Source organism: Solea solea, chromosome 9 (genome assembly GCF_958295425.1).
Source record: "Solea solea chromosome 9, fSolSol10.1, whole genome shotgun sequence".
NCBI lineage: Eukaryota > Metazoa > Chordata > Actinopteri > Pleuronectiformes > Soleidae > Solea > Solea solea.
Genome location: NC_081142.1, coordinates 7,326,693 through 7,352,253, shown reverse-complemented (window position 1 = coordinate 7,352,253; position 25,561 = coordinate 7,326,693). Strand labels below are relative to the sequence as shown.

The window sequence follows — 25,561 nt, the reverse complement described above, 5'->3', positions numbered from 1 at the left end:
CCCAGTCTTCCATAAACATTGTATATTGTGCTTCTGTTTGTTGTGTACAAATAACAAAAAAAGACATGACAAAAAATTAAGATATGTTTTTTTTAGTTGCTTACCATCATTTCATGTTAAATTACAATAGAAACATCCAGTATGTACAGGAATGTCACTCTGCTCAGTAGTAGTTGTGCCCAGTGTAATTTGCTGATTGTCAGCATCTTTCCCAGTAAATTTGGTTAACATCTTTCAGCAACATCAGTGAAGGGAGAAAAAAAAAAACTGAATTAATTACTGGAAAACAAACACTGATTTATCATTTGAATATTACAGAGGCGACTGTTGTTATAACTGTGAAAAGATTATACGTCCTCCACCATTAAAAGTATAGAAACTGACTCCCATTCACCCTCTTGAATCCCAAATGTTACTCTACTCATGAATAAATCACCAGTTCTCTAATTCCAATACCCGAGACAGTGAGTTTCCTGGTTTAGGGGCTGACCACTTTCTGACTTATCATTTAAATCATCACAAGTAGTTGTTCTTATACAGATTATTATTATTATTTGACACGTGATTGTGGTTATAACGTTCAAGTTTTCAAGCATGACAGATACATGAGCAGCAGATGATGTTCAGAAAGCAGGAAGACTGTGGTCGTTTGCCATCCAGAGCGTCTTCAGTCTTCACCCACTAAGGATGCAACAGGCAGACAAGCATGCAGTTCTTCGCTGCTCGGTGTGAATGGCCTATTTGTTCAAGCTCAAGTACTGTTGGAGCCCGTCCCACACACCAGGAGGAGAAAAGGAGGGAGTCTGCCTTTCTAAAAGACACATTCATCTGTCCTCTCAAAACAGGACAATTTGTGTAGAAGATGACATTTACAGAATATAAATATAAAGAACAACTCTCACTTCAAGTCTGATAGGCGTTATTTGACCATGGAGAGTTTGCATGGCTCGCTGATTTACAAAGCTTTCTGCAAGAACCATAAATACAGCAGGCGTGGATCAAGTCTTCAAAAGGAGACAGAAAGAAAATGTCCCATAAGATTTTTCTTGGTTTGTATGTTTGTTTTCAGTGTTTCAACAGATATCAAGGGAAGCAGACACAAAACTTTGAAGAATAAAATGTCCTCTTTCTATGAGAGACCAAATATAATTTAGTGTTAAAAACATTAATCCAACATTCAGAATTTATATCTAATTTGGTCAAAGGGTGTACAAAACAGTCTCATAGTTCTTAAAAGAATGTGGATAATTTATAAATAATTGAATTGAATTGAATAACAGTGTCCTAAGTGTCAACATAGGATTACACATCTTTTTTGAAATTATTTTTTATCAACTTATAATTATGTCATCTCCAATTTATTCAAGTCATTTTTTTTTATCAATAATCATTATCATCATTTAAATTAAGTTAAGTTAAAATAAGGTGGAGTGCTCTGTAACAACCAACACCACACGATGCTGCTGGTTGAGTGGAGTTAGTGTCAGTAATTTACAGTGGGTTTACTGGTACACTGGTTTCATCAGGTCCACATCCAGTGAACTGAACTGGGCACATTTTTATCCTGGGGTACTAGTGAAGGCCCTCTACACAAAATGTTTTCTACCCTAGTGCCCCCCTGATGGGTGGCCACTTTACTAGACAAATAAGCCTGCTAGAAGCAATGTTTCTTAAAATATAGGCACATTTCTCAACTTGTCTCTATTTCAAATCACATGAGGAAATGAATGTCATCATAAGTCAGCTCTGGAAGAGAGCCTAGCAAACCCAGCTAAGCCAGTGAGGGCCACATAGAGCTGCAGTCGTCTGAAGAGTTGGCACTCTTGATAAAAATAAGAATGTCCTCCTGATGAAGAAACAAATCGCCCGCCTGATTTGGTGGCCTGGCTGGGCGGGGCTAAGTGTTGCATTGTGAGACTGCAAAAAGGAGAAGGCTGTCTCTCTGCTCTAGCGTGCCCTCCTCTGCCTGTTATGGGCTGGAAGCAACATGGTTGTCGTTCTCTCCATTGCCCTTGGCCTTGAGCAGAGCAGCCTGAATACGGAAGTGTGTCCGAGATTCCATTGAGTAGTTTTTGTAATTTTGCCTGAAACAGAACAAGATGAGACATTTACAGTCACAGCAACCTTAATAATGTCCTTATTTCACACATTCACAATGAGGAAATACAAAAACCAAGCAGAAAGGGTGATGCAAATGTTGTGTCCTGTCCTGTTCTTCCTTGGTTTGCCTATTCTTATACAAGGTTAGCACAAGATTGTATTACATTTTCTGTTTGGTTTATGTAGCTCAGCAGGAAAACACATTTTCAATTTGTGGGATTTATACATTTCCATTACAAGATACTGTAAGATTTATAGAAAGCTACAAAACACATAAGATGTGACATAGCTGAATTAATAAGAAAACAATGTCAGAATGATAACAGCACAAGTACAGTACATATAGGTATGTTGTTTAAAAACTTACTTTGCTGATTCTAGTAGTTTGACAGCTTCACTGTTTCTGCCTTGCTCCAGACACAGCAGACCATGCTCTAGCAGAGCATTAGGAACCAGGTAGTGGTCATATTTGATCTGAGTCTCACTGCAGATAATGTCAAAGCACAGTGATCGCATTACTGTATGTGGACAGTGTCAACAATTTAACAAACCTGTGCTGCACAAAACTGTCTTCATTTATCAGATGACGCACAGGAATATGCTTAGGCTAATTGTTTATGGCACACTGCAAGAAACTAGAGCACGTCTGTTTTTTTATGGGTGGATTGTGTATTTATATACTGGCTGTACATGTCTCTCGGGCTCTGTGTGTGTGTGTGTAGCAGAGAGAGGCTTACTTGCAGAGGACAAGGGTGAAGTAGTGTTCAGCCTCCTCCTGGTGTCCCAGGTGTTTGAGACACAGTCCCTTCAGCAGACTCAGCAGGCACTGATCATCTATGGTGAACTCAGTTCCTAACAAACACACACATAGGACAGTTAAATATGCAGTTTAATGTGCATTAATTTAGAGAAACAACATCCTCAATAATCATATCTAGTGAAAACATAATTCTCAGAGATTCCTAGATCAAACAAATCATCAGTATATTATCAGTAAATGCAAACATCCCAGCACATTAGTTAAAACTTCAATTCAATCAATCAATTTTAAAGGATGAAGACTCTTGGTGAATGTAAATTCTCTTAGAGATAGAGCCATAAATAGAGCCCGAGCACCGACTTGTTCTATTCTGTTACATAAAAAATGATTGGTGGCCTCTCTATAGTTGTTCTTAATATTGTGCATTTTTTTATTCTTTATTGTAAATTTACTAGATATTGAGTTTTATTTATTTTACAGTGTGTGGCAGTTGTGTTTGTTTCTGTTATAATTGGCATTTAAATATTGTGATGCTGCTTTCTTGGCCATGTCTCTCTCGTAAAAGAGATTTTAACCTGGTTAATTAAAGGATATATGTCCAGTGTATACATACTCTGGCTGTTATCGAGTTTAGCCTGTGCCTCGTCCAGTGTTTTCAGCATGTCCTCTGTCAGGTCTCTGTGTTTTCCAATGACTGTATAGCCATTCCATATGTACATCATCTCCTGAAAAACAACAACAGTCAGCTCAATGTTACTGTTACAAACCTCAGCTTTATTTGTGGTTTGTCATTAACAAAGTGTATTCTTCTCACACTAACTCTGTAATCAAAGATAGAGTTCTAGAAACTTCACTGAATCATTTCTACCACCAACCACTACAAGAACTGGTGGTTTTAAATGGTTTTAATGGCAGTTGGCAGTTGGCAGTTGTTGCATTACTGCCCATTTTCCCCCCCTTACTTTGCATCGAAACTCTTCACACGTCTGCTTTTTACTTCCAAATGTCAATGTAATTTTGCATGTACTGGTAAGACCGGTACAGTATGGTAATTTACTGGACCCTCTGGGATTATAGGGAAGCCTGCAGAGTTTCTTACAGCGCAAAACAAACAACAAAATTCTTCTGATGTTTCTAAAATAGGTAACTGAAAAAATTAACTTCATAAAAGAAGCAATATTATTCTAGAAGTCATGTCAAAGCAGGTATCATCCAGGACTGACCAGCGGAGGAGCAGGAAGAGGAATGGGGTTTTCTACGAGGTAGCGACGGGCTTTCCTGATAGCAAACTTCTCCGTTGGTAAAGACTTGCCAGCTATTTTCTGCTTTAGTCCTGGAACTTGCCTGAAATATAATACAACACTCAATAAAATAACAGTAAATTTAAACACATGACTGACATAAATTTGGAGTTGTGCAGCAGCAACCATCAATAAAAATACTCATATAGCTTCATATTTATATAAATTTATATTCCCTCCAAAGGATATTCTCTACCCACAAGATGAGTTAATGATATTACAGATATATCCAGTCATCCTCAATCATTTCTGTTTCACTGTGGTTGCTTGTGGGTGTTTTGAGAAGTATCTTCATATCTTTGTTTGTACCTGAACAGAGTGAATGCAGTCTCCCCAAAGGTTATACAATCATCTGGTGACAGCATGCTGAGATATGCTGCTTTCATATATGCATATGTAGCCTGAGAGAAGGAAGAAAAGGAAACACTGGTTACTTTTATAATCCCATTTTTTCTTTTAGAATGAGAACTGAGTGTAATTTATAGTCAGAGCCAGAATTTAAATCCACTAATGGTGTTGAGTCAACTGTTTTTTATGTGTCTGTACTCCTCTTTATAAAATGCCAACACAAAGGACACTGTCAATTTGTCACTGAAAAGCAATCCGTCACCTTATTCAATTTGTTTGTAAATATTATTTCAACAACTTATAATATTTTATATTATTACACATACCTCCTCATTTTACTGCATGTTTTACTCTGTGCCTCTGTGCACATGGCAAGTAAAAATACTTGTCATTACGGGGACAAGTGTGAACCGAACAGTAATCTCTGTATGAGACACATCATGACCAAAGGTGATCAAAGGAAGGATTACATATTTCAGCATAATGTTTGTTTCTATATGAGCAACAACAATTCTCATATTCTATGGGCCACACATTACATTGTAGTACAGTAACAATATGATAATAATAGTACTGTAATCTTTTTTTTTTTTTTTTTTTTCTAAATAGAAATGTGGGAATGCCATTTTATTTCTATAGTAATCACCAATAGCTTGGTAATAACAATGAAACATGTATGTGGTACATAAGAGAATATTTCAGCTATGATAATTGTCAATTTTGACTCACAAACATTTTTATGTATTACACTGATGGTGGCCTGCAGAACTTCTCATTGCCTGAATATTACTTTTGAAATAACAAGGTATTTTATTGTAATATTATCTCCTTATTACCAAACTAGAAATAAACTTACAAATAAAATGTATTACTCCATTACCTCTACAACAAACTTACTATTACCATATTACTACCATGCTGTTACTGTACTCTAAACACAATGCCACAATGGAAATAAGGTCGATTTATGAAAGGATAATTGACCGTAGGTGTGAGTGTGTGAGAGAGAGATGGATATTCAAATCACACACCTTAGACCACGAGTTTTCCTTGCTGAGCAGGTCCGCGTAGAAGTACGCCATCTTCCAGTGCCTCTTGTATGTGAAGCACCACATCAGCTCCCAGTAGCACATGTGGTGAAACTGCTTCCACTGCTGCTGAACCTCACAGCACTCCTCAAAACGCTTGATAGCCTGGAAGCAAACACAAAAACTAAAGACCTCTCCTTAACATACATGTAAACATGCCAGATTATAGACACAGTCTAAATTACTTCTGGTGGAACAACATAAAAGAACACAAGTACAGAATATGAACCAAAGGTACAATAGTGTCCTCACACCACCGTGTAGCTGTGTGCTCCAGCCAACAAGGACAGCCTGCTCTCAATATAAAATATGTGACGTAGAAAGGCAGACCAGGAAGTAGGGACCGTAAGTTTCACATTGCTTGAGAGACAAAAATATAAAGTGACTGGTGCTAAAATGCCTACGTTAAAATGGAGAAATCTGGATAAATATGTAAACCAGTGTTGCATTTAAATAAAAAGCAAGCTTGCATCTACACTGTAGTGGTGACCGAATGACATGTTTTTTGAGTAAACTCACAGCATCAAGGTTGCCTTTGATCACCTCTATTCGACCAGCGAAGAACAAGAAGATAGAGCCCTGTAAGGAAGACAATTAACAGTGAGTACTTCAAATAATGCTGGGAAAGTAAATATATGTATACATATATATTTATTACTGACGAACCGTAGGATATTTTTGGAGATATGGCTGCAGCAGTTTCTCAGCATCTTCAACATCTCCCTCTCCAGTGCCTGCAAGAGAGAAACGGAACAAAAACCTCTGTGGTTGGCTGCTGCAGCTTTGTGCATGTGTCTATGTGCATGTCAGTGTGTGTCAATGCTCACCTAGTATGAAGCTCATGAAGGTGTGATAACAGAGCAGCAGCATGTTACAAAGGAAGGACCTGAATGTACTTTCTGCAGAGCCCTCCTGAAGCTGCTGGAGACCAAACTCCTACACAAACACACACAGTTTGAATTATGTGTCTTTTCAAGGTGAATCTTAAGCTCAGTTAGTGGTAGAAGCAGTGCACAGAATCCTCACTAGTGATATGACAGATAACAAGAAGTCAGAGGGATCATTCAGTCAGTAGGCATTAAGATCAAAGAAAATAAAATGACCGTATATGTTTCATCTTGTGAATTTTGCACAGTGAATGTGTCAGATTCATCGTCAGCTCTGTAGTAAATAGGAGAGTTTCACCACAAATCAAAGAAAAATCTGTTTTCTGTGAATCAACTTGGTAGTTATATTGAAATCCCACACACACACACAATGAATCATCCACCACACATTTCACGAGGACATATTGTAAGAATGCTGCATTTTAAAAATAACCCTTTACTGTCAGTCATAACTAGTTCTCAGAAACTCACCTTGTTACCAGAAAAACCAACGAACTCCAGCAGCTTCAGCGTCCGTGTGGGCAACATGGAAATCATCTAAAGGGAGGAAATAATAAGAGGTCAGCAGCAGGATTATTAAATGTCATTTCATTCATCACTATAACATAGGAGGTTTTCAAGGAAACACGCTTACATTTCCTAAACAGAGTATTTAGGAAACTGTAAAATTTCCCCTGCAAATGAGTGAAACAATGTTTAATTTCTCTATATTAAACACCATTAAACCATTTTTAACCATAGTATTCAGTTCAGATTCAGACAACTTCATTAATTCCAGAAAGGGCAATTCCCTTGCAGCTTAACCAAATTACAATCACTCAAAGAAAATTACAAATAAATAAGTTTTACTATTACTACTATTGTAAATAATAATGTCAAGTCTGTGATGCAAAGCCTATTTTGAATGCTCACAAATGAAAAAACAAGCAAAAATAGCTATAATCAAATATGTATCAATCAGTGCTACATGGATAAGATCTAAACATGCTGATTTTACATGACAGTGGCTGCTATTTTATGTCCACCTTTTGCTTTTCTGAGCTTATTTTACGAGATGCATCACAAAAAATGCAAATAATACAATACAATAATGTTCAGTGTTGATGGAAGCTTGTAATGATGCTTCCAACTTACTAGATTAAAGGCTCCTACACCTAATTTAACACCACCCTCAAAATGGCCGTGATTGTCACCATGGGTGTATCCAGCAGACTGGAGGACTGTGTGAAGCTCTCTGTAAGATAAAGGGAGAGAGGGAAAAATTACTTGTGAGGTTACGAAAAAGAAAATTGAATAAATGACAGATAATTCTGGACTTAATATTCTCACTTGTATGTTTGGTAGCTGTTTCTCACTTTGATTCCCCCTTTAATGAAACTAATCATGTTTTCATCCTGTTCCGGGAGGAAGCAAGAGAGCAAAGGAGATGAGAGTAGGAACCAACGTTTGAATAAAAGTCAATAAATCATATTTAAAACGTGTTATTGATGGCAGTTATCATTTCAGCACTGTCAGGCTTAGCGTCACTCCTGACCTGTAGGAAGGTGAGTGCTGCCCTCTGCAGTAGACACTCGGCATAGCAAACCTCAGCATGAAGTTCCTCTGAGATGGAAAATGACAATGATTATTGTCCTCAGTGAAACAGTCTGAAACCTCAGCACAGATCATAGCAGCTGCAGTGTGAGGCCCAAACACACACACATTCTGTATATGCAGCAGCACATTTACGTGCACACATGCACATACAGAACTTTAACATGAGTGCACATGCACACAATATTACATTGACAAATGTACAGGCAAAAGCACAACAACTGAAGTCAAATTTCACTCATCCTGTCATTAACACCAACCTTCTGTGAAGTTTTTGGAGAAGCTTGCCTTCTTACGATGCCTGAAACCAAGGGAAGCACAATAATTCTCATCACTTATAGGGACGGTGGCTTTGTGATTTAAGGGATATCTTAAAGGTTTATTCTCAGCAGCATTGCACTCTCTTACAGTTCTTTGCTTATCTCATTTCCTATGCAAATTAGTGACTCATCCTCTTCCCAGTAACAACAGGATGCTGCGCTGCTGCAGGATGAAGTTACCACAAGGTGCTGACAGTGCATTAAATTTGCTACCATGACATTAAATAAAAAAAAATCGAAAACTGCAGATCTGTCTTCGGCATAAGCCTGAAGAAGACTAAAGCTGATCTCAGGTTGAGGATAATTAGATCTAGTGTTAGTGAAGCAGCTCGGAGTGATCGTAGACCCACAGTGGCTCCCGTATTAACTGTGAAAGGCACTTGTGACATCTTTTGGGTCACCATATCCTCTGGTTTTCAGATTAATATTCCTAACGCATGTTTAAAAGATACATTACGTGTGCTATATGTCTAAATAAGCAAATCAAACTAGCAACAACATTTTGTTTGCAGCTAAACTGACTTGTCTCTAACTAACGAGAGGAAATAGAAAAATAAGATGTGGTCAAGTGGTCATCTACATTTACATTTAAGCATTAAGCAGAGGCTTTTATTCAAAGTGACAAACAAAAGAGGAATAAGCTACATAGAAGAAGTCTTGGAAAGAACTCCACTCGATAGGAACAGTAGACTGATAGAGGTGAGAGTGACGAGGTGGATCCAAGTGCAGGGGAGGGGGTAGGGTACGTTCTCGGACAGAAGATGCTCTAGGAAGAGCTGGATTTTCAGGAGCTTCTTGAAGATAGACAGGGACGCTCCTGTTCTGGTAGCTCAGTAGTTCATTCCACCAACGTGGAACGACATATGAAAAGAGACTGGATTGTCTTGTGTGGTTGTTGGCACCGCTAGATGACAATCCTTCGATGAATGGAGTAGTCGAGGGGTAACATAAGTCTTTAGGAGAGCATTGAAGTAGGTGGGAGCAGACCCATGAAGCACTTTGTAGGCTAGCATCAGTGATTTATTGATTGCCCAGCCGTGCTACTAGTTTCACCCACTCATGGGTTTCAGGTGTTAGTAATCAGGTACCGCCCCAGCAGATTTTAGTCAGCAAAGAAGCAGAAAGACTGCACTAGCAGACACTCATCAAGGCCCTTTCTTGTAGCTTCTAGATATCATTCCCCAATACTGTTAAAGGAAAGTCTCACCGCTGACAAATAGCCTGGGCCTCCTTCATGGTGTTTCCTGCGGCGAGGATGTGTTGGGGGTCAAATGTCATCATGGCCTGCATCTCTAGGATCGTGGCATAGGTCAGAGCATGGTACATGCTGTCTTTGTTTCTGTTAAAGGAAAAAAGAAATCAATCATCAGAAATTATGAAGATGAGCAAACTAGAGAAAGAAAGGTGGCTGTTGTCCCAAAACTACAGAGCGCTCTCTGTACATACTTATGGACCCATGGTTCCTGCCAGTCTTTTACTAAGCAACTATAATCATTTTATTCCAACAGGCCTTTGTGTTATCTCATTTTATTGTACTATGTTATCTTTTTATTTTTTATCTACCAATTTTTATTGATATTTGCTTTTAATCTTTGTACTTGATTTTATGTGGACGTATGTGGTTTTAATTGTGTCTGTTTTAAGCTGGGGACACGCTACAAGATTTTTAGCCCGATTTTACCCATGATTCACAGTTGGGCAGAGTCTGCACAAGTCAGCACTAGTTGGGGACAGTCGGAATGTCTAGTAGGCACAGAGATCTGTTAGTGTGTGAGGGTAACAGACCCAACCTGACCTCAGTCGCAGTCAATCAAACATATTTGAATTTTCTGAGCTGACTCTGGATGCAATTGGGTCGTGTGTACTGATGTTGCCGACTGCCAGTAAAAGAGTGGGTGGGACACAGGAAATAAGATGACAGGCCTGACTGCAGTCGTTAAATGTGTAGTCCCCAGTCTTTCAGTCGTCAGTTAGTGTGTACAGCAAGTCTTTTCAAAATCGGTAACGACTGTAAAAGTTGTGTAATGTTTCCCCAGCTTTAATTTAAAGCTATATAAATAAATAAACTTTACTCACTTATTTTCAATATGAACCCTTTGTTTTATTGAGACATAAGTGAGGTTCAGAGATACAAGCTCTACTTCAGGAGGAGCACATAGATGGAACAATGAGGCCACAGAACAGCTGCAGCTCTCTGGTATTACATTCTTGTTAATTCCAACAGTGTGATTGAATACTGTAGATGAAAAAAAAACAACAACCACGTCACCTGAGAGAAAAACAAATTGTCTATTTATACCTTTTGTTGGTGTGTCACGTCACACCCTGTCTAGCAGGTTTACAAGTCATTAAGTAAAAGTGTCATGCAAACATTTCCAGTAGATGGGCTCGTTGTTCCAGTTAGAAAAGTTTGTCTTTCAGGTTCTGACACATTTTTAAAACTAAATATAATTAAATGAAACAAAATCACAAAAGAACTTTATGTTGCAATTAGTTTTGGTTCTTAAATACTTAAATATGATGTATTTGCATAATTCTTGTAAATTACAAGTATATGGCAGAAAGTTTTCAGTGAAACATTAAGTTGGAGGTGTGTACAGAGGAATGTAATCACTCTGCATTTACGGAAATGTTGTTGTTAACCACAGACTCACTCATGTGACCAGACTCTGTGATGTTACTCCAAACTTTAAAAAGCTCAAGGACACAAACTGATTTCCAACTCACGGACATAACACCGTAAACAAAGTTGATTATTTTTTAAATTTAAACATTATAGAAACAGATTAAAGTGGTATAACCTGTGCGACATTTAGCCTGTCAACTTCATATAATCAGGTTTTCTTACAGCAGACAAAGATTGTGTGGATTCAGCTCTCCACCTAAAGTAATTAGTGTCATGATTCTAATTCAGTGAACAACAGTTGCCACGACAACAACAACCAGGAAGTAAAAAAAGGCACAGTCAGAGAAGGCAGATGCTCAAATTTCTCTGCCTTGCCTTTCCATTGCATCAGGCTTATTCACTGTTTGTAACATGAGAAACCTTGTAAACACGGAGCTGTGAGCTGCTGAGAGTGACTGGGATTTCCAAATATTCCAAAAACAGCCCTGGAGATACTGATCACAGATACCATGGCTGTCATCCTTGAGGCTGGGTCTGTGCTGTACTTTCTCAACAACACATGTATGTGCTTTGTATTCAGTTCAACTAAAAAAACTGACAAGAAGGAAGTGCAGGTTTATTTTTGTCACTTCATTGTTCCTTATGGCTTTCATCGTTACAAAAGGCACAGAGTGAAAGTTGAAAAAGTTAGTTTTTTAAATTAGACATAAACTTAATGAAAAAGAAGTGAGGCCTTTGATTCAATGCTTACACACAGAGAAGAACAGGCACACAGCCCTAAGGATAGTCGCTTTATGTTACTAAAAAACTGCTTTGTCATTCATTGCACAGCACGTCATACAGCAACACGTCAACCTTTTCCGCCTGTGCCAACTCCCTGCTACAGCTGTAGGAGAGTGGGAGGGTAAGACTGCACTGTTTTGGCTGACTGTGGTCTAGCGGCAGGTTTAAACAGAGATATGGCTAATAAAACTAAGATGCCTGCTTGAGTGAAAAAAGAAAACTCCTCAAAGCACTCACAAAAGTGTGTTACTTAACAGACAAGTTTCTACAGTGTTGGAGATGAGTCTGTGGTGGCAGCTTCACAATGACTCAGAGAAATTAGCTTGAGCCTCAAATATCAGCTCAGTTGAAATTTAAAGAAACAGTTCAGTTTATGGGGGGGTCATACAAGTTGACAAGTTACAAACTGACACAGATGCCGGTGAAATAGCTCACACTACAAAAACAGGAATAAGTAAGCTGGTGTCTAATAAAACAGAAACAAACCTCTTTAGGCCAGCTGAAAATAAAAATGCCAATCACAATACTCTCATGTCTCTGTCCATACGGTCTTAACTGTTTCAATAAAGTCAGTAACCTTTGCCCTAACTTTTCCATAAACATATTCTGTGTCTTGTATAAGAAACACGTGTGCCTGTACAGAACTACCAACCATGCTAAATGGCCAGCATGCAATGTAGCCTGGGCCACAGCTGTCCATCAGCTTCCTTCTTCCTCATCAGTAACTTACTGACATCATCATTAAAGCTCCAGTGCAGAACTCCTATTTCTGGGTAATTACCAAAACACTTCGCGATTAAAATACCACCGTGGATAATTAACTTGCAAATCTTTCCATGAGTGCTTCTTGGCATTTTTGGCCATAGTCTAACAGTCTGTAGCTGTCTCACTTAACTAGCGCGATGTAGCTGCTCTACTTTCCGCCATGCAAACACTATACCGAGACACACAGTGAGAGTTGTAAGACTAATTCAGCATTGTGTTAACTCATTTGAATATGATTTGAAAGTAGTGGACTAGATTTAAAAGTTTTAAATGTACTGCACTGTTTCTGCTCTCATGAAAGAAACGGGTAAACAGGCCTTCATGTCTGAAAACTAGCAACTGGAATAATCTTCCTAAAAATATCAATAACGTCATTTCACTTATCTAAATATGTCCTAGCTGTCCTAATTACTACATAATTATTTACTGTCCTTGTTGTGAAGAATAATACACTAGGGTACACTCTGAACAACCTTTAATTTTCACATGTTTTTGGGGCTGTGGGAAGAAACTGGAGAAACTGGAGAAAACACACACAAACACAGGGAGAACATGCTACAGAGAGGCCCTCAGTCGAGCAGGGTCGCAAACCCTACTTGCTGTAAGGCAACAGTATTAGCCATTACTTTGCCATGTGGCGCTGTTATAACTATATTACTGTAAAATATTTATGAATGTAAGATCCTTTATTATGCTATACAGGGGGGATTAAAGCTCAACATTGTCTCTGTGTAATGTGTTTTTGTCCTGTTCCACTTTCACTCTGTAATGTTCGTTCTAATGTTCACTCTGTGCGTGTATGTGTGTGTTGTTGGTTTTAGGAATAGTAAAAAAGATACAGTTTAAAGATAGCGAGCAGAGGACAGAATAAAACCCTCCTCAGTGCAGTTTGTTGCTCACTGCCCCAACACATCCGATCTCTCCACCCCTATGCAGCAGATCAACACATCTTACATAATATCACAAAGTGCAGTGTGATGCCCCAGGCCATCCACCTCCCTACAAAACATTTCTTTGAGCTGCAAAATATGAGCAGAGGAGGTTGCGTGGATGTTTTTGAACCACTATGACAAACAGAGCGGCATATTCATTTGATACGAGTGCTGCATTTAGATGTAAGACAACACTTTGATGACAATTTGAGTGCAGTCAGATTATTGACTGAATCCTTGGCTTAAAGTAGATAAAGGGGGAAAGGAAGGACACAGCTTTTTTCTTCAGAAAATGGCTGCTTTCACAAATAAATAAGAAATCCAACTGGGTTTTAAGTCCTGGTATTTTTAAGGGTGTGAATTGACAGTACGAGGACCCCAAATCTGTCATGATACAATTTGTCTCGATATGATATAGGGGCTTATGTTAATATGAAACAATTAGGGCTGCAATGATTATTTGATTAATCAATTATCAATTGATTACTAAATTAATAGTCTACTATTTTGATCATCGATGAATCGGTTTAAGTGTTTATTAATATTTAATTATTTAATTTTATGGTTTCTTTGCTGAATCATTCTGGTTAGGGGACAAAACAAGACTACGAAAACATCATGATTTCCAGGTTTGGTAAACACTGATCAACATTTTTTCGACATTTTCTGACATTTTAGGGACCAAACAAGTACTCGAAAATAATAATCGATTAAATGAATCATTAGTTGCAGCTCTAGAAACAATATTACATGCATGTGCCATCGACCCAGTTGCAAATATATCAACTCACAGTTGTTCACTCTTGAAAGTATATTTAAATATCTCTTTTTCATAAATAAAGTTGCATCAACAACACAAAAGCAGCAATGTTTTCACTTTTGCACTGTTACACTATATAGGATAATTCACTAAATCAATCTAGATTAATCCAGATCAGTCATTCATTACATACTGTACATATTGAGTGTTTTGAAAGGCACTTACAAATAAAATGTATAATAGTAATGATAATAACAACAATAATAATAATAATAATTATTATTATTATTATTATCGTTGTTGTTATTATTATAAAATGCTGTAATTAGTACAGTATACTCAAGTTTGAGCCAAGAAATCAGACCAAAAACCTCAACCACAGCTTTATGACATGAAGGTTAACCAGACCAGACGAACATTAACATATAATACGTCAAACAATCTGTGTGTCAATCTAGGATTACTTTACAAAAAGAAAGAAAAGAACAGGTGAACAAGAAGGTGTTATCATAAGCCAGTTCTGAAAAGAGTAAACTGGAGCAAAGGAGTGGCCTTCAGCCCCAGAGAGAGAGTGGAGACAGAGGGTGGAGAAAACAACGGTGGTGTGATAAATGCTCTGATAATAGACGAGACAATGTGCAGTGAACAGAGGAGAAACTCGATGACACAGCACTGGAACACAATAGTGTGAGACTGGAGAGCTCATAGAGTGATATGTGCACACGAGTACAAAGGTACATTCAGCTAAATGTTGGCCTGTTGACCCAATAATGACGCCAACATATAATGTTTTAATGTTTATATGACAGAGCTTTTGACAGGTAACAGCAGGAAGAGCACGGGGGAAAATAATTAAATGTATCGACAGTCACACTACACACAACTAACTGCACTGAGCAGAGCCATTAATAATGTTGACAGTAACACCTGTGCATTTCCCGCTCTGAAAGAGGCCTACTTTAGCATGTTAGCATGCTAACTTTCGCTAATTCATACCAAACTAAGACACTGCCGTATACCCACATGCCTTTTTTTTAAGGGATGGGACAATAACACTTTTTTGTGTCTGACACGACAAATATTTTAGCGCAGAACTCAATATACAGTCATTTTAGACCATTTATGAACTATACTGTAAAGCTAATGATGTTAACACATTTTTGCTGAGTCATTTCAAATACAGAATTTTCCAACCGTGTAACGTATATTGTCCTCCCAAAATGATGAAATGTATTCACATTTTGCAATATATAGGATTTTTATATGTCCAATATCCGATCCACAGACTAGACCAATACTGATACTGACAGTTCCAAACAGAAAAGCAGCACACAACACACACAGGTGGAGCTGAGAACAGCAGCAAGAAAGGTTTGGTAGAGGTTAGATTTTTACCTGCATTTGAGCCGGACCTGCGCCTCCTCAAACTCGTTTCTGAGAAACATATCCAAGGCAGCCATACAGTCCTCCAGTGCCAGAGACAGGTCTGACCTCGCGCACCTGGAGAACCAAAACAGACAGAGTGAAAGTGTTAACAGGCCAAGCCGAGGCTCTGATGAGTTCTTAAGCTTTTAAAACACTTCTGATTTTACCTAATTGTGCTGTGTCTTATAGCTGATTATTATGAGTTTCTTTAGAGTAAAAAGATGTTTTGCTTTGCATTGCTTTACTTCTTTTCAGAGTTTTTTTGTGTTTAAATGTTAAGTATTAATCATCTTTCCAATCCTCCACAGAAGAAACACCCAGACAGAATGGACCAGACCAACTAAGTGGCTCAAGAGACGGATTTGCTGTCTGTGTTTGTTTAAATTTTATAGCACATTACAGGGGGAGTTGGCATGATTTACAAAATGTGCACAACCATACACTAATAACAGAATATGAGTTTTGAACAGGATAATTAAAGGAGTAGAAAATATACACACAACATATTGTTGTGAACCTCTGATAATTGATGATCAGGTCACAGTGTATTCTGACCTCATTACATGGTGCACAGGATTCCCACATGACAAGTGTATAGTGTGGCCAAACTGAGCACAAGACGTGACTGAGAATCAGTCACAAGGTTCCATCTTTAAGTTTAATTGGCTGTGCTGACTCTGGATCTGATTAACTGTTTTGTGTCAGTGTTGCACAAAAAACACCACACACGCACGTGAAAACAGTTCAAAAATATTAACATTCGGCATAATGAGCAAATGCATTAAGATAATGGAACATCTGAGACACTCGTGGCTGATGGAAGTACTCCACTAATGTTCTTCAGTATTAAGAGGATTCATTTCTTTAATGTGCATTGTGGTTTCTGATGTACAGTCTTTTCTTTTCCATAAAGATGACATCATTATGTAATTTTTGATATGAAATGCATGAGAACATTTATAAAAAGGAAACTAATTACAAGTTATCCAGGCCACAGCCTTGATCATTTATGTTTCTATACAGTGTGAAAATGTTGCAGCAGAATAGGAGAACAAACAGTGAACCCAACCCAACTAAGACTAACGTGTGTGACAGCAGTGACTAATAGACAACATTCTCTTTATACAGTAATTTCCTGCCTTTTAGAAACACAAAAGAGGTATAAAATCATATCTCTTATGCAATAAAGGCCACCATAAAGGAGCACACACTCACACACACACTCACTGCTCGCAGCTCTGCCTAATGACATGCAGGTGACTGCTGAGTTCCCCATATGACCAGCAGCAAAGCATGAGCTTCCTCATAACCGCACACAAAGTCACAAAGCCAGCTGATGTGAAAGCAAAGTGAGTGTTGAGTATACATTTTTCTGCAGGCAAACATACGTTTGAAGACTTTCAGAATATAAACAAATTTCAAGTCTGTTTTTGTTTTGTTGCCGTTGATGTTATTATTCTGCCTCAGTTGGATCTACATGAACCACAATGATTAAACAGATCTGAGAACAGGCTCTGTCAAGCAACGTTATCAGACATGAGTGACAGCACAAGGGCTAGAAGCTTTGATCCCATCAAACTGGTGAATGACCGGGTTTGTTAAGCAGTGCAATTCCTTTCTGAAACTTTTGGTAAACTCTTACCCACAGTGTTATTGTTGCCTCCGTTTGCCTTGACACAAAACTAATCACTCTCCGTTTGCGTTGTATAGTAATATTGCCGGGCGACTCGCGATCTAAAGATCTGGAGCTAATAGTCTAACTCAGTGTCAATCTAAGTTATGCACTACACTTTATGTTTATGCCACTGACTAAACTGTCTTCTCTTGATTAATATGCAGTTGCTTCCTACTGTCACTTCTACTTGAGATAATAACGACATGAAACAGATGTGTTACAGCTGTTATAATTCCGTCTCTATTCACCTTAAACCTGACTATTAAAAGCACATGTCTGATCTTGACTCTAACTCAAGGCATGGCCAAATTTATTGGTAAGTACATTCTCACAAACAAGTCTTGACCTCGCGCAGACTTGATGTACAATACTGAGCCTCTAAACAGATTAGAGTCAGTGGTAGAGAGTCATTTGATTCCAAGCTCCGCTAGTCTACATGCCAACGTGTCCCTGGGCACTGTTGGCAGCGTGTGAATGGATATGAAAGTGTGTGTGTGATAGAAAAGGGGCTGTAGTATGAAGCAGCGTTGAGTGGTCTTCAAGACTAGAAAAGCGACAGATAGATATATAGATACACACCATTTAATCAAGTGTTAAACGTGTGCTGCTGACCTCTTGGCCAGGTCACCCTTGTAAAAGAGATTTCGATCTCAATGGGTTCTACCTGGTTAAATAAAAACATGTATTAATACAATAAAACATAGTGTAGCAGCATAATTGATAATAAATGCCACCATTAACCAATAAGTGATGCTTAGATATTGAAGTTGAAAAGGTTTTAAGACGTGGGGCCCTACCAGTTTTGACTAAAGTTCTTGGATGGTGTTAATCATTGGCTTTATTGTTTCTTTATTGTTGAAAACTTACTCAACTAGTTTAAGGGTTTGCCCCTTAAAGACAATTCAAGTCCTGAGGACGTTGAGAAAAAAAAAAGAAGAGAAGCAGCACAGGACAATGAGTGAGGGGAATAAATGACAATTGTATGAAAGTGTAACAAGGCATTACAACCAAGACAATGACCAGAGTCTATTAGGTTTAGGATGTGCATACCACACATTATCCCGATAATTTAATTTCATCCATCAGCAAGTTTGAAATCCTCTAGTCATTTCTCTGGGGACCAACTTGTACAGTGACTATCATTATCAGGCACATGATCACAAACACACACACACATACATACACATACACACAAAACCACTTACCATACAACTACTACTCATTTATGTAAAGCCAGCATGTGCTCATGCAAACCAACATACAAGCACACACACACACACACACTGGCTCAAGTCTATCTTTGTAAACGTGTTTATAAGATGGTAAAAAATCATTCTGAAGCCTCTTTGCATCAAGCTGCGACACTAAAGAAACAGGCTACTCCTATAAACCAAACAAGTTTGTCCACATGCCTGGGTGTCAAAGCTGGAACTCACACACAAATACATGCACATCTTTCCCATTACATCATATGGAGGAGAATACAAAAAAAAAACACACACACACACTCACAGATAATCTTAGAGATGCTGAGTGAATGACGGACACACGTCATCCCCAAAACACAGCAGCAACCAAGTATCTTACCCATTTGACAGAGTCTCGTCCTCTCCTGACATTTTCATCTGGCAAAGTATGTGTGTGTGTGTGTGAAAGAGAAAGACAAAGAGAGTGAGACAGAGCGAGACAGGGAGAGAGGCAGAGAAGAGACAGAAAGAGAAGCCTTGGGCCTCTACAGCAGAGCAGTGTAACGGTCTGTGTCTCGTTCTGTAGCAACAAGAGCAGAAGCAGCAGTAGAAGTAAGAGAGGAAGAGAAGGACAGATGAAAGAGTGTGTGTGGGAGAGAGAGTGAGAGAGAGAGAGAGGGCAGAATGAAGGGGAACAAGGGAGGGAGTGAGAGGGGGAGAAATAGGAAGGGCACAGTAGCAGCTCTTAATAAGACTGGGATGACTATCACACATGAGGAGATGAGGAGAGAAGACACAGGCTGTCTGTGCTGCTGCTAAAACATACACACACACACACACACACTGCAGTCTCTGCTCTGATTGGTTGGCGGGACTGTTATGTCCACAAGGGCTTCAGGGTGTTTTTATACAAAATATAAAACTACGACAAAAAAACTCACACATATCTAAAGAGGATGAGCGAATGAAAAGATGAAAGTTGAAATACGCTGGAGTCATCCTGACACAGACACACACGCTCAGATCACTTCCTTCTGCACACTGAGGTGTAAAAGAAGAGAAAAGGCGAGAGAGAGAGAGAGGTGCTGTGCTGTGAGGATCTGCTGCACTGGCAGAGACTGAACACTGCGGCCACTGCTGAGGCCAGAAATAGAAGACGTAGCTGTAGCACAGCAAATACAGTGGATACACAAGACTTGATGTGAAATCATGAATGAAAATGAAGAGCGGGCACGGTGCCAGGCATTACTCAGCCACTCTCATCCTGAGAGCTTTTAGACAATTCCCTGTAAGATTTCAGCTGTGAGCCATTTTCTGTTTTAATCTGAACATGTTTGTGAGTGTGAGAGAGAGATGAACAGGGATTATAAACAAGACAGGCTTCAGTTCTGCTTTAGTTCAAAGTGGTCTCACTTGGACCTCGTGTTTACAACCTCTTATCTACTGTCAGGAAAAATGCTTAGGATTATTCCCTTAGACTAACGCTGAGGACAAAATACACACGGATTTATACAAAGTGTGTTACCTACACTGAGAACACATTTTATCAGCCCATTTCAGTCTTGTTTTGTGTCATGATTAGTAGGTGCTGTGCAAACAAGTTGTTTGTTCATGCCAGTCTAATAACTTAAGTGGGGCCATAACTTGATCACCTATTTGTTTAGTCAACAAAGAGCAAGGGAATAAAAAAGGAAGTCAAAGGTGATGTTCTTTCTTTCCCTTGGTCCTCACAACACCCACACATCCTCTCAGCGTGTGTCCTCACAGCTATAGAAGGACATGGACAAGAACACGCTGTATTAGAACCACTGCTGACATCAAGAAAACATGAAGATCACACTCATGTGACCATGTCTGTTTGTCGCCTGTGGCCTATTCTCGCTGTATCGTCCATAAAATCACAATTACCACGACAATAAACACAGAAAAATTCCGTCTTTACAGACTTCAGTTTAAACACAGTTGCTTCCATGACTCACATGTGTCCTGTGAGGAGCAGAGTGTCATGTGTTTATGGTGGAGATAACTAGATTTGATAATGTTGCTTTCCTCAGTCTGGAGAATTAGATTAAGCAAGAACGGGAAACAAAACAAGAATAAATGCTGCCAATTTTAGCCTTTTTTAAAAATCCTTATCTAGTAATAAACAATATCTACTGCTTTTACAGTTGGCTTTGTCCTCATGTCATACTCCTGACTCACAGCAAGGAGCTTCTGATGTAGTGTGTTAGAAAATAATAAAAGTGATAGTTCAGGTTTTTTGAAGTAGGTTATATATAAGTATTTTGCCTTAGTGCTCAGTTATGACATTATTATTATATAAGTGGAAATTTTCACAATTTATGAAAAAAAATATCACTAAACTATTAAAATGAACAGAAAAATCCACAAAAAGTCAGACTCTCAACCCTAAATTCACCTCTTTCATTACTTTAACAGATTTTTCACAGCTACAGTTGAAAATGTATGGAATTTTCAGCCTATTCCAGAATTTTACATGGTGTGAATTACATGATAGGTTCATTTTTAGTGATGACATCACATCCTGTAGTGTGTAGAGAGGTTGTTAGACTATTTTGCATTGAAAAACATTTCAACACTATGAACTGCAGTTCAGAAGGTGAGTCACTGGTGCGCTGTGTGTATTTTTAATGGACCTGCTCTGTAACTCAGGAGGTGCCATCGCTATAGCAACCACTAAACTGCAGGTGCCACACATAGCTGATTCAGATCAGCAGATTAGACTCCACAAAGGTAAACACACACACACATGCACACGCACACAGTGCAGTTGCAACCCTGTTGTTGTCCGTCACATGTTTTAAACTCCTCCCTCTCTAATAATCTTCTCCTTCAGAGTGATTGATTAACATCAGCTGACAGATCGCCACACACCTGTGCTCTTAAAGGGACACAGCACCTGTTAAGCCATTATTTCTCCGACATCACAATCTTAAGTATCTACCGATATTGATATCAGTCAGATACCTTTTCAACGATGGTGTTAACAACACATTTGTGCCAAGTCATCTGAAGCTACTTCAAAGGCATAATCCTCAGTGTAACACATATTCTTCCCCTATAAAGAAGAAATGATGTTTGATAAAATGATGTTTTGAGAGCTGTATCTGTATCTATCTTCCTCTGTGATAGTCTCACATTTCATTTTTGCCATTTACCATGACAGCCCTAATGGATGCATTCACATTTTGGATATATTTCCCTTATTTTGCAGTCATTTTCAACTACTTTTTCAACAATCAGACATTCAATTCCAAACTTTAACTCGTCATTTCAACTTCTTATTCATACCAATTCAATGCAGCATGTCAGATTGGCTGCAGTTCAGGCAGAGGACAGTAATCCTAATGCAATTTATTCAGAAACCTACTCTAGTTGTACAGTACATACCATTAACTGGTCCATGCTAATGTCTATAGCCCACAAGAGAAACAACAGCAGACAAATGCATGGATGTTTTAATGAGTCTCAAGAAAAAAACATGTTGTGACTGCTACCATTTCTTAAATAATTTAACTGTGTTAAATTGTTAATATACTGAGGATTTTTTTGTTTATAATTCATCTTTTCCTTAGATTAAAATCCCCTCCTCCACAAGCGTCCACGTGAATGTCTCACATGCCTTGAAATAAAATGTACCATTAGACGACTGAATACGCGACATATTTGTGTGAACACTCATCCAGTCATAACTTGACAGAGAAGAGTTTAGGGACCCGGTATTTTCCCTCAGCTTTCCCTGCCTGAATTATTAATATACACTGAACAACAGGGAGAAGCTGACCTTCTGATGACCTTTTGCCAACTCTGTCACTCAAATGTGGAGAAACCAACACAGACTCACAGATGAGTGGGATTATGTAACACAACACAGAAACAAAATCACTGGGACTTTCTTTGGTGTTCACTCTCCATTCTTACCCGTTCGATGGATTTGTTGATTCCAGAGCATCGTTGTTGTTCGGCAGCTGTAACCTGAAACAGAGGATCAAGACGAAGGCTGTGAAGAGAAAAGACGCCCATCTCCAGGGATAAATACATTTAAAAAAAACAGCTGAAAGGAGAGCTTTAGTTGGAGGAACATGATCATGAGAACCATGGTGACACACTGTGTGAGGACACTCCCAGGTGTCAGCTGGAAACACAAGTTTTACAGAAAGTACAAGTTTAAATATACATTTTTAACAAAGCAAGTCACAACTTTAACAGTCACTGACAATAATCAGCATTTCTCTGATTTAAAGTTGTTGGTTTTTTTTATTTATTTTTTTTTATTTACTGTTTCTGCACTGGTTTTCAGTTACTCACCTGAAGTCTGTGATGATGGGATCCAGGTCTGGACTATTTATGACCGATAACCTGGAAAGAAGTAAAAATCAGTCTGTGTCTGACGCATCACAATCTTAGATGTCCCTCATTCTTACACACTGGACCGTTACATGAATATCTGAAGTTGAGTTGAGTCGTGACGTCACCTGAAGGAATCTGAATACAATTACAATTTGCCATGTTGACATTTTGACACCAGCTGTCAATCACACTGGTGCTCAGTGCAGTGCTTTATCATCTAGTCCATCTCTAAATGGGAAAATTCATTCATTCATTCATTCATTGTGTACCACAGGCTGCTGGTGCCAATCCCAGCTGACAAAGGAGGGGTACACCCTGGACAGGTCAACATGTTTTTGGACATGTGGGAGGAAAACCAGGGAGGGCTAATTGTAGGGCTACGATTATTTTCATAATCCAATAATCTGTCGATTATTTTCTCTATTAATCGAGTTATCGTTCCCATAAAATGTCATAAAATGTTGATCAAATGTCTTCAGTTCAGTTTGAATGATTTCTTTGTTATACGGAGCAAAGAAACCAAAGAATATTCACATTTAACTCAAATTTAATTTAATTCACTTGTTTTAATCACAAAAACATATCAAATTAGTTGACGATTTATTTAGAAATCAATTAATAATAGATGGAATAGATTATTGCAGCAGAAGTGCCCCCTGGTGGCTATTCAATATGCTTTCACTTCCTATTTGGCTTTAGGAGGAACTCAGAAGACAATTTTTCTTATGCTGTATATTGGTCTATGCCAGAGGTCTCAAACTCATCCATTTTCATTATATAAGTGGCCCTGTCCACTTATATATCAAATTATTTCTGTATAGTTTTTCATTCATTTTGCATCATAAATACAGTACGTTTATAGTGTGAACTATTTATCGTTCCATATCAAAACAAACAACTTATTTTGAAATGATGTGAAATATCATCATGAATATTATTTTTTCACTTCTTTCACTTTTCACTTGACCAGGCCCAGGACCAGATACTCAGTCGCCCCCAGGTCCTTTGAGTTTGAGACCCCTGGTCAATGCTGACTGATCCTGTGTGTGTGTGTGTGTGTGTGTGTGTGTGCGTGTGTGTTCACATACTGGCTCAAGGAGTCTGGGCTGTCGGGGATGTCTTGTACCTCCCCAGTGTCCCTGTAAAGAGGTCAGAGGTCAGAGGTCAGGATCTCATGATGGTGAGAAGAACTCGTTGGTAAGGACCCTTTAAGTCTGACGTGGAGATGTAACAATGACCAGCACAGACGACAAATAATCTATGTTTCTATTAGGAAACATTTGCTATACAGGCACAAATAAAAAATAATTATTATATCAGAATACAACAGAAATTGTTTCCACATCCTGGTGTTGACATGCTTGTTTGCTGTTCATCAAATCAACCTAAACGACTGTGACTCAGACTCAAGTGATGGAGACTTAACTTGAGTTGACTTTGGTGACTTGGAGTCTAATGACACTGAGGGCACAACTCAAACATGAGGTTTAATGACTCATGTTTAATGACTGTGGTATGATCAATTCAAACATTTAAATAATCCAGTTAGATGAGAAATGTTATATGGTTCAACACATTGGGAGGCACTTTTGTCAAACTAATTAATTCATTAAACTGAACAGTCCCTGAAAAAAGATTTGAGATGTTTAGATTAAATATCGCCCTTATTTGCTTTATCTATGCCTTGAACATCCCTGTTATTAATGCCTTCACATACTATGCCCCTGAAAAGTTGTTTTTATCTTAAATGACGTTTTGTAAAACAATAATCCCATCGTGAGTCTACTTTGTGTCGTCCTGCTTGATCTTCTGTGTTTTATTGTATAAGCTCTATCAATCACAAAAGAATACAACATTTACATATGACGAAAAGAGCATGTTGTGTTGAGAAGGTGCCACTGCCACATCACTGTAATCCCGCTGAACCACATCGTGTCTGTAATGTTGTCTGACAGGCTGCACACACTTCAAGAAAGAAGTTAAAGGCAACACAGTCACAGAGCAGGAAGCACCAAACCTTTTTCACCTGTGGTTACAAGAAAGACTCAGCTCAACTGTTTCCATTAAACATAAATAAACAACAACAGTAGACTGATTAGGTTGCACATCAGTGTGTGTGTGTGTGTGTGTGTGTGTGTGTGTGTGGAACATGTTCCACCTCAGTGTGATGAAGAGAGAAAACTCTTCTTCACCTGAAAGAGAAAGCAAATCACACTCACACACACACACACACACACACACACACACACACACTCTGCTGTGGAAACAGACAACAAGTATGGACAGAGTCAGGACATGCACTTGTTTTCCACTCACTCACTTCTTGCTGTCATTTTTCTTCACGCTTCGTCTCCAGTTGGCGATAAAACTCATTCCACGGCAGTGGGACCTGGTGAGACGGCAGAATATCCCGGACACGGCAGGTTCACACAGCCGGCATAGATGCGGAGGGACGCAGAGAGACAGAGAGTGAGAGGATGAAGAGGAGGAGGAAGAGGAGGAGGTGAAGATCTCTGTCTCTCTCACACGCGCACACACACACACACACACACTAAAAAACGAAGAGAGACTGGAGAAGTTGGTGGTGCTGGCGCGTGTCTTCCTCCTCCTTCCTGTGCTGTCAAGGTGTGTTACCTTGAA

General features: G+C 38.8%; 1 protein-coding gene across 3 annotated transcripts; it reads right to left on the bottom strand.

Moving 5' to 3' along the window:
• Positions 1 to 76: 76 nt before the first annotated feature.
• Positions 77 to 25,554, bottom strand: ttc39a (tetratricopeptide repeat domain 39A). Of its 3 annotated transcripts, none has more exons than XM_058637954.1 (21): positions 25,238 to 25,554; positions 24,010 to 24,060; positions 22,880 to 22,930; positions 22,493 to 22,546; positions 15,659 to 15,763; positions 9,605 to 9,736; positions 8,338 to 8,378; positions 8,019 to 8,086; positions 7,814 to 7,878; positions 7,619 to 7,718; positions 6,956 to 7,021; positions 6,425 to 6,533; positions 6,264 to 6,331; positions 6,117 to 6,176; positions 5,541 to 5,702; positions 4,471 to 4,562; positions 4,084 to 4,204; positions 3,474 to 3,585; positions 2,838 to 2,952; positions 2,468 to 2,584; positions 77 to 2,084 (listed from the first exon to the last, which is right to left on the bottom strand). In XM_058637954.1, exons 1-21 carry the CDS (start codon positions 25,252 to 25,254, stop codon positions 1,970 to 1,972), a joined length of 1,821 nt encoding a protein of 606 aa, XP_058493937.1. In that variant the 5' UTR covers positions 25,255 to 25,554; the 3' UTR covers positions 77 to 1,969. The 3 variants fall into 3 exon arrangements, with proteins under 3 accessions (XP_058493937.1, XP_058493936.1, XP_058493938.1); XM_058637953.1 differs by having other exon boundaries at positions 25,242 to 25,554; XM_058637955.1 differs by lacking the exons at positions 22,493 to 22,546; positions 22,880 to 22,930; positions 24,010 to 24,060; positions 25,238 to 25,554 and adding an exon at positions 18,951 to 19,196.
• Positions 25,555 to 25,561: the final 7 nt, after the last annotated feature.